This window comes from Cornus florida, unplaced genomic scaffold, assembly GCF_030987335.1.
Source record: "Cornus florida cultivar Cherokee Brave unplaced genomic scaffold, ASM3098733v1 CherokeeBrave_3.0.0_Hap2_Chr08, whole genome shotgun sequence".
Classification (NCBI taxonomy): domain Eukaryota; kingdom Viridiplantae; phylum Streptophyta; class Magnoliopsida; order Cornales; family Cornaceae; genus Cornus; species Cornus florida.
The window spans coordinates 61,877,385-61,893,668 of record NW_026775578.1 but is presented as its reverse complement, the minus strand read 5'-3'; the positions used below and the strand labels follow the sequence as shown (position 1 = coordinate 61,893,668).

The window sequence follows — 16,284 nt, the reverse complement described above, 5'->3', positions numbered from 1 at the left end:
TTGAATATAACATATTTACCTTATAACATGTTAGTCAACCTAACGCTCGGATGTAAAGTATTTTTTAAACAATATTTTTGTATATTTTAGCGTTTGGTTGTTGTAAAATATTTACAAAGAAAAAAATATTAAAACTTAACAAAAATAACATGCTCATCAATTTTAGACAAGTTATTTTACACGTCCCATCAGATACCATCAGATAGGACTTGATCCAAACCTTTGCCAAACACAAGAAAATATTATAATAATAATAATAATAATAAAATATTTGACCTAAAAGAGAAATATTTTTTGAAGAAGATATTTTTCGTCGAAACAAACAGAGCCTAAACCAAAATTTGCAAATTCTAACCAGGTATTGCTTGAACACTATAAAGAGGTTAAATAATCTCAAAGTCAAGAAAATTGGAATCAAACTTGAATATAATAAGCTTAATTTAATCCCTACATCACATAGGTAACATATAAATACCTTAGAACATGTTAAACAAAACAAAAATCTTTTTCAGTCACCTCTTTTCTTGGACAATCCATATATGATTCTTAGATAATAAGAAATTACATATTTACATACAATGGAAAATTAAATAAGTAACAAAACCAGTTCATTAAGGTGAATTATAAACTAAAACCGATCGTACCATCTGCTTATATTACCAACGTTCAAAAACCACACATCGAAGCAGTTTCTGAATCGGACCTGCCATCTTTGCGATGCAAGCTTTCCTAGATATCAGTAATCGCGCACCTCCTTGTTGCAGATGGGGCAGGTCTGTATAAGAGAGAGAGATCATCATGTATACTATCAACTGGAATAACATTTCTAACAAAATGATTACATTTTTAATGAAGAGAGGATAATTTTCCATATATTTGAATCATGAAAAACATCAGCCTTGCAAGAAACTAACAATTTGACCAACTTATACCAGACGAAGATAACACATGCAATTGAGGTGGCAAACTTGTCAGAGACATCATGAACAAGCTTTATGAATATTTCTTAGTCTGAAAAAAAATATAAATAATTTGAGTTTTTGGCTGGTACAAATTTGTGAAATGCGAACTATAAATGCAAGTTTTCTTCACCGATTCTGATTGTGTTTCCCATTTTTAAAAAATGCAAACGTATAATTTTTTTCTTTTTTAGTTTTCCAAGTATATGTGACTCAAATGAGTTCCGTTACATTAATAAAATTGTCATATAAACTATCATAATCACAGATTAATAAGTGATATACACTTTCGTTTGGTCAAACTTATTACGGGTTTCACAACTAATCAAAATTTGGTTATAAACTAATCCTCAGAAAGCAAAGCTTTTTACATAATTTACTGATAGGACCTACAGCCTAGCATGTGCCAAGCTTCAAGGTTAATGAACCATGGGCCATCAATCTTCATACTCATTTGCCGCATCTAAAAAGGCAGAAATGTTCAATTTCAAGGTTTTGGACAACGGTGTTGGCATCAATCTTGCTTCTGGCTAACAATGAAAAGGACCTACAAAAGTTTTGCTTCTGTTATTTTTAGGGGTCCCCTCTAGTTGCGCTGTTTTTCTCTCCCCACAAACAAAAATGGGGAGATTAATATTTTGCACAAATTCTGGAATGATGGAAGTAATGGCACAAACTGTAAAATAGTGTCCTTTTTTATTTTACAAACTAATCATTAATACATTTTCTGGACTGAATCTCATTAATATTTTTGAACAAATATCAGAAAGTTAGATGAATAATGTGTATATAACTATCTTATAATATTTGAAATTCTTGCAATCAACTACTGTCCATCCACTAGCTGTTACAAAATACCCCCATTAGTGCAAAACACGACTGGTTCTAGATATTTAGTACAAAATTAACCCTTTCATGTTCCAAAAATGCCTCTTCACTATTAAGTGCACCCCTTAAATCTCTCTCGCTCTCTCGGCCCCCACGACACAAAAGTTTGTAGTAGAACCCGCACAACTCATTCAACTCCCAATCCTCCTATGAAAGAGGATTTCCACACCACCCCACCCTCTGCAAACCTCTATCATTTTGCTATATAGCCTAACTGATTAATTAAGCCAAAGATTTGTTATCTGAGGTTCCAATTGATAAATAAAATATTCAGATTGTAATTTCCTTTCTATTCATGTTTATCAGCTATGGAACATAAAGAATAAAATTTCATAAAGAAACCTAGTAAGCAAATCCCAAAAAGAAAAGAAAAAAAAATACTAGTATTACAAGAACACACATATATGGTATATAATATGTATAGGTACAGAAGATAGGATGTGAGATCCCCAATTTTGGCATCTTGTGCCTCCAACGATGACTCAAGCAATGCATGAGGATCTGCTTAAGGAAGGTACCTTGGAGGAAGTCAAGGATGCTATATCGTACCTTTCAAGGCGCCTGCGGGAAAGATAGAGCGGTTGGATCTGGCTTATTAGTAGGTTCAGGGGGCGAAGGGGAGACCTCTCAAAGATTCGGATAACAACTCTACCTAGAAGAATAGGAGCCAGAATGTCTCCCGAACAGTCCAGAGGGACTACATCTTATCTTGCATCTAACGTGGAAGAAATCCTATCACAAAAGAATCTCACGCTCGGCGTCTGTCCATTCCAGTGGTTCACGACTCAGGCTAGTCAGCCTATTTTCGATAGTCAAAAGGCCTGTTCAATCTATCTGATGTAGGAAGGAGAGTTCATCTCTTCAATTGATTCCCTTTAAAGAAAGGAATAGATCCTCCTTTCCTAAAGACTGAGACAGGGACATGTGTCACCACAACAGGTGAAAACCCACTGCTGGTATCTAATCTACTTCGTATCTTTTACCTGTAGTTTCCCACTGTAGTGGAGTCAAAGGATAAGGACTCAGTTCGAAGTTAAAAGACTCGCTCACTCTCATAGTTCATCAGAATATTACAGAAGGAAAAAGGTTTGAAAGGACAGGAGGGGAGAGAATGAGAGCCAGAAAAGGAAAGGATCAGACTGGGCCTTTATGACCCCTTATGTCAGGGCACAGTGCTCTATTTATAGTGATAGAGTCATCCACGTGACACCAACTGGGCCACATATCATATCAACATTCCTTTTTTGTATCCGAGCACAGATGTCCCAGTCCCTTAGGTTTTGGTGTTGCGGGGGTTCTCTATTTTCACCTTCATCCCACTCCGATGAACCTCTCATTCAATCCTACCACGCCACTTTTTATCCTTTTTCCCGTGCCAGACTATGACAGTGTGCTCGCGACACTTCACCATAGTAGCCTGGGATAGTGTCATGGCATGCAATGACATATCCCAGGCTATGTCATTGCGTGCCATGACACTATCCCTCCTATCCTGCGCCGTTTATTTGGGATGCACCTTGGTTCGCATCCTTGAACACCGTCATGGAGAACTATTCTTAGTGTTTTCGCGGTTTTTGTTGTAATTGGCAATTGCCTGGGTGGGACTGTGGCGTTAGTTTACTTCTCCTGTAATAATGTTGATAACAAATTATGTATTTGTTTTACCACCAAATGTCTCCCACACCATGATTGCCTACCGCAAAAGATATTTCTTTTACATTAACTGGCTTTTCACAACCCGAGCTATGCCAGAAACATATTGCCCTTAACCACACACATCTTTTTCCACCGCGAAAGTACTTGCATGCGATATAGCTCGGGACAACATGCTTGGACATAACAGCATTTCCTAGGTATGTTCCGCAAGAGGTGGCCCCACACAGACCTCATGCGACACATGCCCCCATGTCCCATGTACCTTGCTAGGATGCATGCGTGGAGATGCCCGCGCACTGGTGACACGCGCATATGAGGCATGCCCTCGCACCCTTCTCTGTGTGTATATGGCCATTTTATTTGTTTCAATTCCATAAAAAGATTGAGATGGTTATTGGAATGAGAAAATTTAGCTAACTTGTTCACCCATTATGAGTCTTAATTTGAACTCATTACACCCACCAATGCCAACAAAACTCATCTGGGCATCGATGTCTCTTTCGAAATCCTCAAGTCCTCATGATCTCTGCAACCATGGCAGGTACAGTAGATGTGACCCCCCCAACCCTGCCATCCTTGAAGGCTTATGGTAGCTGTCCACTCTTTGGTTTTTACTTTGGGAGGAGGCAGTGGAGAGAAGATAACCTCGACAAGGTACGTCTATAGGGGTTCTAGCTTGTGATCAGTCCATGTGGGTTTGAAGGTGGGCTACAAAAGTGACCATTTCAAGCATAAGATTCCTACCCCACCTCCTAAAAAAAAGCCCCGCACTAAGGCCTAAAGCCTTGAACATACTTTAATGAGTCGAAACATGAGAACCAACACAGTTCATAAGCACAGAAATTCATAGCTACTAGCAACAACTCCAAGAAAAGATTGTCAAGGGATGTATAAATTACCTTCCTGATCTTCAACCAAGGTGTAATACATTTTGAATGATATTTGTGTGCACAAGGCAAGCTGATCAAAAGTTTCCCTCTTTCAAAATTCTTGCAACAGATCACACACCTACATGCAGACACATAAGAAGCAATAATCAAAAAAGGATCAAGAATTCTACTATCCCACAACTAAGTCTTATTATTTTGGGAACTTTGCAGTCATACACTTTTTTAGGTTATGCATGAACAAATATATATACCACAACGAAAAAAAACAACAATAATACAGAGAAGATCCCCCTAAAATAAGGTATAACAACTTTGGCTCTTGAAGCATGGGTGTCCATTTATCATAAAGAGGGAGAACCCTATTCATGTGCTATTAAATTGTAAGCTATAGCATCAGATTATTTAAGCTAATCATGTTCTATTGTTCAGGTGTTGAGCTCTTCAAGCATGGGTGTACATTTATCATAAAAAGAGAGAAAACAAGTCACGCGATATTAAATTGTAAGCTATAGCATCAAATTATTTAGGGTAAACACATTTTAATATTCAGTAGTTTATCTGAAGACTTTATTTAGTTCACTCAAGGAGTGGCTTAATAAAAGTTCATCCTTGTGTCAAGTTATCCATGCAGCTAAGTCGAGTAAATTTCACCCAGTTCAGATTGATTGAATAAACTTTGGAACAAAATGTTCGCCTAATTGATCTAATCTATTATGCATTAATAATAAATTATATATTCTTTAGCCATGTAAATCAAGCACAACTATTTTGAGACGTCATTTAAGAGAACCATCTCTAAGAAGCCTGAATCATTCTAAAACTATGGAGTATGTGCCTTCATAGAAATTTATACTTTGTTATGATTTACATCAAGATAATTTGAATTCAAGTACAAGTAAACAGTCCTATGTTGCCCGACTGCCTGCTATTATTGAGATATCAAAACATGAACAATGGCTTGACCGGGAAAGTACTCAAAATTTTGGAAGCAGTTCCAATTAAGAATCTTGTACAGAGAATAATGTGTGTGTGTGTGTGTGTGTGTGTGTGTGTGTGAGAGAGAGAGAGAGAGCATGTAATTGTGTTCTTAGTTTACGTAGAGAGGGGCACAGAGAGAGAGAGAGCATGTAATGGTGTTCTTAGTTTACGTAGAGAGGGGACGTGCTTCCAATGTCCCTTACCTCACACATTGTCTTTACCCAGTTAAAAGGATTCGTAGGTAGGTCTCTGTATGCGTGTGTCTTTGTAGATTTTCCTTAAAGCATTTACCTCTTGATTGAAAGATATTTTCACCTGTGGTGTGCATCAAAGTTGTAAAGGAAAACAAACTTTCGTGTTTTTTTTTTCTTTTTTTTTTCAGTAAATAAATCAAACTTACAGTGTTGATGGCAACAAAATTAGGATCTCCTTTTCACATTTTACACTAGTATAATGGCATACCATTGATTGTTTTATTCGAATTGAAGACCAGAAATATCAACCCTAACCAGAGTTCTCTGTTATTGGTATAGTCTATAGAATATAGATGACCCTATTGATGTGGCTTAGGTTATCTCCACCTATAAACATATAATTTATTACTATAATTTATTCAAAGAAACAAACTTGCAATTTCATGTGTGCTTGTGGTTGTGCATTCGCAGGTTTGTTTTACAACTCTCTCTCTCTCTCTAAATATTAGGGGTGGCAAAATGGGTCATGACCCACCAACCCGCCCATATCCGCCCACTTTAAAATGGATATGGGTGAATCATTTTAAAATATGGGTCAAATGGACGACCCATATCCAACTCATTTTTGTAGAGGATTAAACGGGTTGAATATGGGTCACCCATTTTGAACCATATTTCACCTATTATATAAGAAACTCAGTTTCACATCCTCTATTTGACTCAATTTCACCTCTTCTTCCTCTCTAAAATTCTCTCACAAGATCCCAAATTCTCTCTCTCTCTCTCCCACTCTCTCTCTAAAATTCTCTCGCATCCTCTTTCTCTCTCTAAAATTCTATGGAGTACTATAGTATTACTCTGCTACATCCACAACACATTGTATCGTGTATTATATCTGCTCTGCTTTCCTACCTAAGGGATTCTATGGGAAGGCGTGTTAGAGTTGCATCAATATTCTTTTTTGGTTTATCTATTGCACCCAAAAAAAATAATAAATAAAATCTAAAATAAAATAAAATAACATTTACCTTCATGCATGTCCAATCATAAAATAAAATAATATAAATTTAATGAATTTCCAAAATAAATTGGAGGGTTTACAATTATCCATACATATTTTTACAAGCTTTTATCCATATAAAATCAAGAACTATAATAATGAGATTATCCAAAATAATAACATTTTTTTTTTCTCTAAAATGGGTTGGCGGGTCATGACGGGTTGACCCAACCCATATTTGACCCGTTACAAGTGGGTTGAATATGGGTCACAATCCATATTTGACCCACTCATATTAGACCCTGCCCAAACCCGACCCAACCTGCCCGTTTGCCACCCCTACTAAATATATATATGGAAAAAAACTTACTCTTCATTCATCTTTTTCTTAGAGAACAATCTTGTTTTATATTTGAAAGATGTCAATCTGGAGATGAGCTCTTGTGACAGTCCTTTACTCTCGGCACCAACAGAATCCCCTAAAGATAACATTTGCTATCACAAGAAAACAGCCAGAAAATTACATTGATATAGATGAAAATTCTTATAACTCAGCTCCATAAAATCCACCCAGATGAGTGATCAAAGATCTTTCAGAGTGCAAAACATATAGTTGTGAAAAGTATAATAGAATTAATAGTGTTTGGAGGCTATAAATTATTATAATCATTAGCAACCACAATATAGTTCTGTAAAGTATAATAGAACTAAAAACAACGTTGCCTAAAAAAGAAAAAAATGTCAATTAAATTCACTTCTTGAAATCCTAAAGCTAGCTCAATCACCCAGTATTTTAAATGATGAGCCTAAAGGATCATTTACCTGACAAATTATAGAAACAAATTTTTTTTATTTTTGGTATATATGATTATAGAAAAATATCACTCAAAACATATTTTCTAATTAATTCATTCACAAACTTGAATGCAATAAATAGCAGAAATTGAGAATGAGTAAAAATGTCAAAGGTTGTGTGCACTGCCACCTGATTTACGACGTATGAGTTTCCAACTTGAAATTCAAACAGAATACGCAAAAATTTGTAGCCAACATAAGTAAAAATACCTCATAAGTCATTTGATCTGGATCTATATCATCTTGCTGCACATCTGGACTCGCAGACTGCATTAAGCATAGAAACCTAGTGTCATAGATTGATAAACCTCAGGACACAAGAAAAGAAAAGTTTTAAAATTAAAGAGAGACCCTAACAGTAATTCCTCTAGAACTGACAGGAGTTCCTCCAGAATTTTCTCCTCTATTCCCTGCAGAAGATGTAAAAATGGGGTTATTTTCAATATGAGCAATTAGACAACATCCATTTAGTTATTCTTGTAATTGATTTGTCTGAACTCTGGAAAAAATCCAAAAGCCTACACTTAAACATCGCTGTAGGAAGTTATAGAATTGGATTGCATAGTAAATTTGAGTGAAGGCGGGGATTGAATTTGACACGATATATGCATACATGCACTCCTCTACGTATGTATGTAATTACGCATCTTTGTGTAGGTTGGCATGTGTTTGAGTTTGTTAACCAGAAGAAAATTCCAATGGGTTAACAAAAGCCCAACGTATCTTCCCTAGTTAAACATCCCCATCCATGTTTCTGTCAACTTCCTAAAATATGTGTAATATGGCTTGAACTAAATACTGCAGTAGATATTTTGCTTTGTTATTTGCAAACATGTATTATCTCTAGAAAGGAATAGGAACTGCTCTTCCCTGGATACCATCCATGACCAAATTAGTGCCACTTTCCATTACTGTTCGTGATGCTATTGCTGAAAGCTGCATAACAGTATCCCTAAATGCTCCAAGAAGAGAGAAGCCCCAACTATTCTAACTTCACTAGTTTACTTCCTTTTCCAATAATTGCTTTGGAACCAACAAAATAGAGCTTCAGACTCCCTCCAGAAAATGAACTCGTCTTACGAAATCAAAATCTTCCTGGATCTTTTGACGGGTCCTGAGAAACACCTTTCTGTAGATTTTAATTGCAGTAAATCTGAATAGATTCTGGTTGACTTTTCAACAGCTCTAACTGGCTTTGACATATGTTTGTCGTAAATCAACCAACTCCTTATGTTACAAATATTACAAGATTGAATATGTTTAGCATGTAGAACTTAGTGTTGGCAAAATTTTAACAAAAGGAGCCTGTAATTTATAATTTTAATTATTTTATTTTCAAAGGTTGGTTTATTTAGTTAGGATTAGAACTGACCTTGGATCCATGGACACCGAAGATAACGTATTTGAAGATTAAAAGGGCAGAAAGTAAATTCACTTCTTTAATCACTTATTCACTTGTTAGAGTTCATAATCACGAGTTCTTATCATTAGTACATTACTCATATTAGGGCACAATGCATATATGTCTTGACTTATTATAATTATTTTTTTAAGTGCATTTAATTGTTTTTAGATTGAAATTTTGAACAGAAAAATAAATTGAAAAACAGTGAGCTTCAAGTGAAGATTTGGTTGGTTGATCAAACCTCGAGAGCATATGCTCGAAGGCCATTGGAAGTTCACCCGATCAAAGTTGGTGTCCATCAATTGATCAGGGAAGAATTGTTTTGAAAACTCTCTAAAATCAAAATTTTAGTTGTCTTTATTTTTCTATTTCAAATAAAAAACTTCTATAGTGATATAAATATAGGGTTAAAGTCAGTCTAGGGTATCTCTTTACACATTATTGAGAGCATACAAAGAGATCATATTCATACTCTTTATAGAGAGCATTTTTCTCCTTCCATCATCAATATCTTGCATTAGATGGTGATTTATTATTCAAGTGTTCATAATCAACTTGTGAAGCCTACAATGACATCAACACCAAATTACACAAACAAAAAAGACAAACAAACAAACAAACAAACAAAAAAACAGAAAGCTTGGATGTGACTAGTAGATGAGATTAATCACCGGTTGAAGAGCGCAGGTGAGGTGTAAATTCATTGACTGGCAAACGATTTTTACGTGGAAAACCCAAATGGAGAAAAATCATGGGGCCAGTCCAGGAAGATAAAATCCATTATCAGAAAAAAGGTAATACAAGCCTAGGTTTCCATATTTTAAGTCCCGGAATCCCCCAGTCACTCCTTAACCCAACTCACTCTAGACGTTCTAACCCAAATCTTCAGCCTGCAATTACTTAAAAGAAAACCTCTAATAGTAAACACTGCCTTTTTGCTTGTTGTCAACTTTAGTTCAATTTTAGTGATTTGGAATGCAATAAAACACACCAACGCTCAATAGCAAAACCAAATAAGAGCACAAACAAAGTAAAGTTGGAGAGCAGAGAAATGACACCATGGGTTTTTTTACGATAAAAACCTCAACGAGAAAAAAATCACATAAACTTTCTCAGGCAAATCAATCCACTATTATTGGAGAAAGAGTGCAATAAGTTCCAGTGCCATCAGAACTACTCTCCATGAGTCACCAATTCCAGTGCCTTAAAAATCACTTGTTATTGCTTTATTACCAATAACAATGCCTTTGGAATCACCAAAAACACTGATCCATTCCAATGCAATCACCTCATGGTGATCTGCTTCATGTAGTGATCAATTGCCTTTTCCTTTCGAATGTATGTGAGAAGTATCTGATAAATATGTTGCACGGGTAGCCTTTTATATACTCAGTAGTATAGCTTGGATTAACACGATCAGGGACGACCTACACCTACCAGTACTAGCACTCTAGTGAAGAAGTGTGATTTGATCGATAAATCTCAACCAATTTTTCACTGAAAAAGCTCTCGAATTTCCAATAATTTCTCTCATACCTGAAACAAGCTTTAGCTGAGTTTTTATACACAGAATTCTCTTCAAAGTTGAAAAAGTCGTCCAAAATATGTTGAAGACATCTATAAGTGTTTGGATAAGATTAAAACATAATCCTAGTTGAAGTAGGGTAGGTTTAACCAGTATTATAAAACCTTCGCCAGTATTAAAGCTTACTGGTCTTTAAACAAATTCAGCCAGAAGCATGTTCTTTTGGTACAAACAATGGTTCAACCAGTACAACAGCTTTTTAGACCAAATGGAGTTCCACCAGAACCAAGTTTTATCGGTATAACAATTTGGACTACCTGTAGAATAACTCTCTGGAGCTTCGTCAAACTTATCCAGTAGCCTCTACAACTGGTCTTTTGTCTTCCGCTCTCTACAGCTACTGCAAAAATATTCAACTGGTGCAACCTTACATTGTTTGAATACTTCGAACAAATTTCTCTTCAACTTTCATCCTTTTAAGTGCACTCACCATACATTCACATACCTGACGTAACGTGTGTGTTCATATCAAGCTTTCCAAGCTTGACGTCTTTGAAGATCAATCCGTACTTTGATTCCAAAAATACTCAAGACAAAACTTAAAGAAATTATAACTTGATAGAATGGTTTTGAACACGAAATATGCCAAAACAAAATTATATTCCTAGCAAGATATCTTCTGCAAAATCATTTTGCTACAAAAGGCCCAAAATGTTGTTAAGGAAACCTAATGGTGTGAAGACAACAATAACATCCAAAAACGTAAAAAGCCTTCACAGAGCCCCCATAAAATCAATGTCTATGTGAAAGAAAAGTTTTAGAGCCAATGATGCAATGAGCTATATCTGCTGAACAAATCCGAAACAATAAAGGCCTTTACAAAAACCCCATAAAATCAATATCAAAGTTTTAGAACCAATTGTTTGACTAGATTCAATAATGAATACTCAACAAACCCAAACAACCACCCAAAGTAGTTAGAATTTGCCCAAATGTTACAAATCTGGTAGCATATACATTGGCACAAAATTAATATCTAGATCTGATATGGCATGCTACTCATCCATAGAGGACTAGCCTATCACATGGACACATTCGGCGTTGGTCACCAACTGCTGAATGGGAGAACAAGGCTGCATGTGGTTTGGCAGTGGATTAGGGGGAAAAAATAGTAACTGTGCAGTATTTGATTTTCTCTTGAATGTCCAGCTCCTATGACATAAATAAGAAGTTAAGGACATGGTTTCAAAAGATGGTTATGGAAAAGCACTAAGGTTTCACATTCCAGACAACTTTTAAACCATTATCCAAATCACCAAGGAGTTGTGTTGTCATTTTGGAATTAGCTAGGGACATTGTGGAAATAGAATAAGGAGTTAGAAGTGGGGAGGAGAGGGCGGGTCTTGGCGCAATAGTAAGGTTGCTCCATTGTGACTTGCAGGTCTTGGTTTCGAAATAAGAAAATAGTCTTACCTCCCCATAGTCTTTCCTCATGGGGAGGTAAGACTATGTACATCTGATCTTCGCCAGACCCTACAATGGCGGAGGCCTCGTACACTGGGCTAGCCCCTTAAGTGGGGAGGAGATTGGCCTATATATAGCTCTGCCCCTACAAGGGAAAAGGAACTACATAGACAACCCAATTTTCTGGAAATAGGGAAGGCCATACAAGATGTAGGTCAGATAAACCAAAGAAAAGACAGGTCACATAGACAATCAAAATAAATGTTTTTAAATTTTTGAAAAAAAATTTCCCCATCTGTACTTGACGCGAAATAAGTATTACTTTTTAATTACATTGTCTTCGTCGACAGTCAAGGGCTTAGGGATGTGCATAATATATTTGTCATATTGGACAACCACCTAGGTGTTTAGGTGATTTACATGTCCATTGCCTTGGCTCGCAAAGCATGCCGAAATTTTCAGAACATGTGTGAAAGGCTGTTACTGTACTTTCAGAAAATATGAGCATAGCACAGCCACTAGACTTATTAAGAAGGGAGGGGGGAATGAAGCAACCGCATGAAATTCGTATGAAAGGTTTCTTTTACCTGATGCACCATCAGATATGAATAAACCATCAAAGTCATCCCCCAATTCTTGCAAGAGTCTAGCTAAAGCTTCATCCAAAGCTAATTGTGACTCGACACCGCCACCACTTCCCCTCTGCGAAGATCCACCCTCTTGCCCTGAGAGCTGATTCCCATCATGGCTTTGGCCCTCATCAGATGTCCTACCCCTTTTCCTGCCACTTTCTTGCAGTGACTGATAAACACTTTCCTGCAATATAACCGGAAACCTATTAGAATAATCCTTCACATTGTAAAGGATCGAGAGCAAGTCTGTCAAAGAAAAAAGAATTAAGATGCATGTTCCTTCTTTGCCGATTAGGGACAGATACTAAACCCGGCACCTATACTACCTGCTGTTGAAGAAGCTCTTCATAATTAAGATCGCTGTGTTCAGGAAAAAGTTCTTTGAAATTGTCGGCTGAGAATGCGACACCCAAATATTGGCTATCAACCTCTCTGTCCCCCGTCATGACTGTTTCAGGCAGAATAGGAGGAGAAACCTCTCTTTCTCTATATTATGATAACCACTTCTTCACTGCTCCTTAAAATGTAATGGATCAGTTGATCAGAAAACAATAAGTTACAAAAGCATACAGAAATTTCTATGAATTCAAATTTTTTGAATCAAGTAAAAGACCAGAAAATATCAATATTAATGCATTCTTGAAGAATTAGGTTCTGATCATTTCCACCCTCATGTATTGACCGGTTTGCAAAGGGAAATGGCTATGCTGCGACCATTATCTTTCTCACTTACTGACACAGAAATTTTCGAAAATCACAAATTTTTATACCCATGAAGAGATCATAATGGATTATACAAGAAGATATTATAAGAAATATTATCTGATATATAAAAAATCTACTTAACACATAAATTTTCTGAATTCAGAATTATTATTTTTCTTTAAATTGATTTATTCCTGGTCATAGAACTTCATCAAGATAAATGATGTTGTCACATGTAGAGACGACTTGGAAACAATCCTTATAGGTAAAGACGATTTGCTACTTATCCGACTAAGATATACACTAAAGTAAACAGAAATTCAATATCCCCGACTGCATGAAGACTTGCAATTTATGAAAGAGAAACTCATAAAAGAAGTCAATTAGAGAAACCCATTACTGAACTTTGAGCATTAAAAAACGAGAACTTTTGAAGAATAACGTGACGATTTTCAATTGTTTCTTGCTCTACAAATAATTGAATAGAGCTAGTGATATTGAAGAAAAAAATAACCTAATGAAAAATTTAGAATTGGGTCTTTCACCTTCAGAATCATAATGAGGAAGCAGACCAGAAAATTTTCATCACAAGTCACTATTTAATGCATTTTGCCCTGACAATTAGGGTTTTTAGGGTCTTTGTTTATCATTGCACTGAAGTATACCAACAAAAGCTAGCAACTTCATAGTGATATTGACACAATAATAAACAAAAAAATATTGATGTACCCATGAAGGCCTAAAAACATTGATATAACTAGTGAACATTATAAATTAAGAAAAATATATAAAAATTGAGCTTTAACATGACTAAGTTCAGAAATCAGAAACCAGCCAACCCTACCAAATCACTATTAAATTCTATAATTTTTTTGGACAATTAGGGTCTTCTTTTTATAAAATTGACTGGGTCGAAAGTAGATGTGTTTTGGTACTTACCCTTGGTTACTTGGGATTTACATTATTGCAAACATGGAAAGGGTACTACAACTGATTCCCTCCACTAAACAAAAACAAGAATTGTAAGAACCCTAGTGAACATTATAAATTAAGAAAAAAAAAATTATAAATTGAACTTTAACATGACTAAGTTCAGAAATCAGAAACCAACCAACACTACCAAATCACTATTAAATTCTATAATTTTTTGGACAATTAGGGTCTTCTTTTTATAAAATTGACTGGGTCGAAAGTAGGTGTGTTAATCAAGGGTACTTTGCTCATTATAAGACAAAAATATTCAATATACCCATGAAAAAAAAATGAAAGATCTTCACAGATTATGAAGAAAACAAGTTGATAAAGAGATCAATCAGGATGGAAACATATAGATTATACTCTGCAAAAGAACTATTTCAAAATTCTAAGACAAAATCGAAATGGGTCTGAATTACAGAGCTAACAGAAATGAGAAGTACCTCTGAGTGAAGATGATGAGTTCTGTCTCTCTCTCTCTCTCTCGTCTTCCCTGTCAAATGAAAGCTACAATGGTAGTGTAGTGAGGAAAAAGTTGGAAGCCAGTCATTTTTTCATTCACTGCCAACGTAACAAAAATCTTTACTGCACTTGAATATAAGCGACAAAGACAGTGACTTTATTATGTTGAATTGTTGATAGTGTATAAAACAAATTTTTATTTATTATTATTATTTTTTGTAATGTAGCTAGTGGGTGAAAATTTTGGCATAATTCGGGAGAGTAGTGATAGTGTAGATCGGTTATTTAGGTTAAATACAAATATGCAGAAGATTTTACTCTCTTATTTATTATATAAATAATTAGTTAAACATAATAGGTGCATTAATTCAATGCTATTGCTTGGTGCAAAAATTATTTTTTAACTTGGAATGATACATTATTGGAGGTGGATACTTTGTATTTCGGTAAAGGGAGTCCTCACATGGCAGCACACCACTATTTTGGTTTTTAGGGTTTAGCCAATTGCACAAGACTCTCACTATGGAGGACAATTGAGTTATAGATAATACTTGTACAACAGGTGTGAGAGCAAGAGTGTAAAATTTAGTTAGAGCGGTAGCACTCTCAAAGTGTTTGTACACTTGTCTACTATTATGTATATATAAAGTATTTATAATATTTGTGTGTATGCTAAAGACTATTATTTAAATGTGAAATAATAAAAATGTAATTTCATAAACAATAAATAAATAAGTTTGAGTTACAACTAACCGTATTTCTTAAGATACATAATGTTATTAATAATTAAAATACAAAAGTTATATAATATTTATTTTTTATTTTTAAAGAAATGCGACTTGAATTGATTATTTTAAAGATTATAAAATAATAAACATCTTAACTAAATAAAATTAAAAAAGTATCTAAATAATTTATTTACAAATATTCATGTGTCTACAATCTACCAAAAATAAAAATTGTCTATACATTGTACATACACATTTAATATTTTAAAACTTAAATAACAAAGCAAGAATGATCAATATAAAGCAAACGACAATAAAAATAAATAAATAAATAAATAAATATTCTTTTTAATATTGTAAGTTTATTCTTAATTCTACACATTTTTAACCGTTTTTATTCAATATTAGGTACATTTTGGTAATTTTAATCAATAATAAATGTCACATGTAATTGTTCATAATTCAATGAATAAGAAATTATTGTGAATTCAAGGATTTGCAAATTGAATTCGAGGATTAGCAAAATTGAATTCGCGAATTATGTTAGAATTCACTCTCAGAATGCCAATTCGTGCGCGAAGTGTGAGATTGACACTCCATTAGAAGGATTGTATGACTTAGGTTTTACTTTAAGTCACATAAAGTGGAAACGGAAGCGAATTCGAGAGCGAGGGCATAAAAACGATAAAATTAAGTCACAAATGATGGAAATAAGAACAAGAGCGCGCATGAAGCATAAAAATGACACCGATTGAAAAGAATTATGTGACTTAGACTTTACCTCTGTATATAAACTCTTCTCGTGACTTCTAAATTATATAATGAAATAACTTTACAATATCTAATAATCTAATGCTACGTTTGATGTGCAAGAATGGAATGGAATGTAAGTAAGAATGGAATGAGAATTGGAATGGAATGGTCATTCTCATTCTATTGTTTGGTTGTAAATATGAAATGTATAAGAA

General features: G+C 34.9%; 1 protein-coding gene across 3 annotated transcripts; it reads right to left on the bottom strand.

Annotated features, from left to right (window-relative positions):
• Positions 1 to 399: 399 nt before the first annotated feature.
• Positions 400 to 14,701, bottom strand: LOC132271844 (E3 ubiquitin-protein ligase BIG BROTHER-like). Of its 3 annotated transcripts, none has more exons than XM_059773338.1 (8): positions 14,570 to 14,701; positions 12,773 to 12,957; positions 12,402 to 12,630; positions 7,772 to 7,830; positions 7,631 to 7,687; positions 6,936 to 7,060; positions 4,403 to 4,511; positions 400 to 775 (listed from the first exon to the last, which is right to left on the bottom strand). In XM_059773338.1, the coding sequence occupies exons 2-8, from the start codon at positions 12,890 to 12,892 to the stop codon at positions 737 to 739; spliced, it is 738 nt and encodes a 245-aa protein (XP_059629321.1). In that variant the 5' UTR covers positions 12,893 to 12,957; positions 14,570 to 14,701; the 3' UTR covers positions 400 to 736. The 3 variants fall into 3 exon arrangements, with proteins under 3 accessions (XP_059629321.1, XP_059629323.1, XP_059629322.1); XM_059773340.1 differs by having other exon boundaries at positions 7,778 to 7,830; XM_059773339.1 differs by having other exon boundaries at positions 12,773 to 12,963; positions 14,570 to 14,651.
• Positions 14,702 to 16,284: the final 1,583 nt, after the last annotated feature.

Bases quoted from the DNA above. Each gene is read 5' to 3' on its own strand.
- LOC132271844 (XM_059773338.1), bottom strand. From the start codon at position 12,892: ATGACGGGGGACAGAGAGGTTGATAGCCAATATTTGGGTGTCGCATTC. The intron at 7,688-7,771 runs GTCTCTCTTTAA...TGCTTAATGCAG, and splicing joins CTAGAGGAATTACTGTTAGG to TCTGCGAGTCCAGATGTGCA. The intron at 4,512-6,935 runs GTAAGTTTTTTT...GTCTGCATGTAG, and splicing joins AAGAAAAAGATGAATGAAGA to GTGTGTGATCTGTTGCAAGA.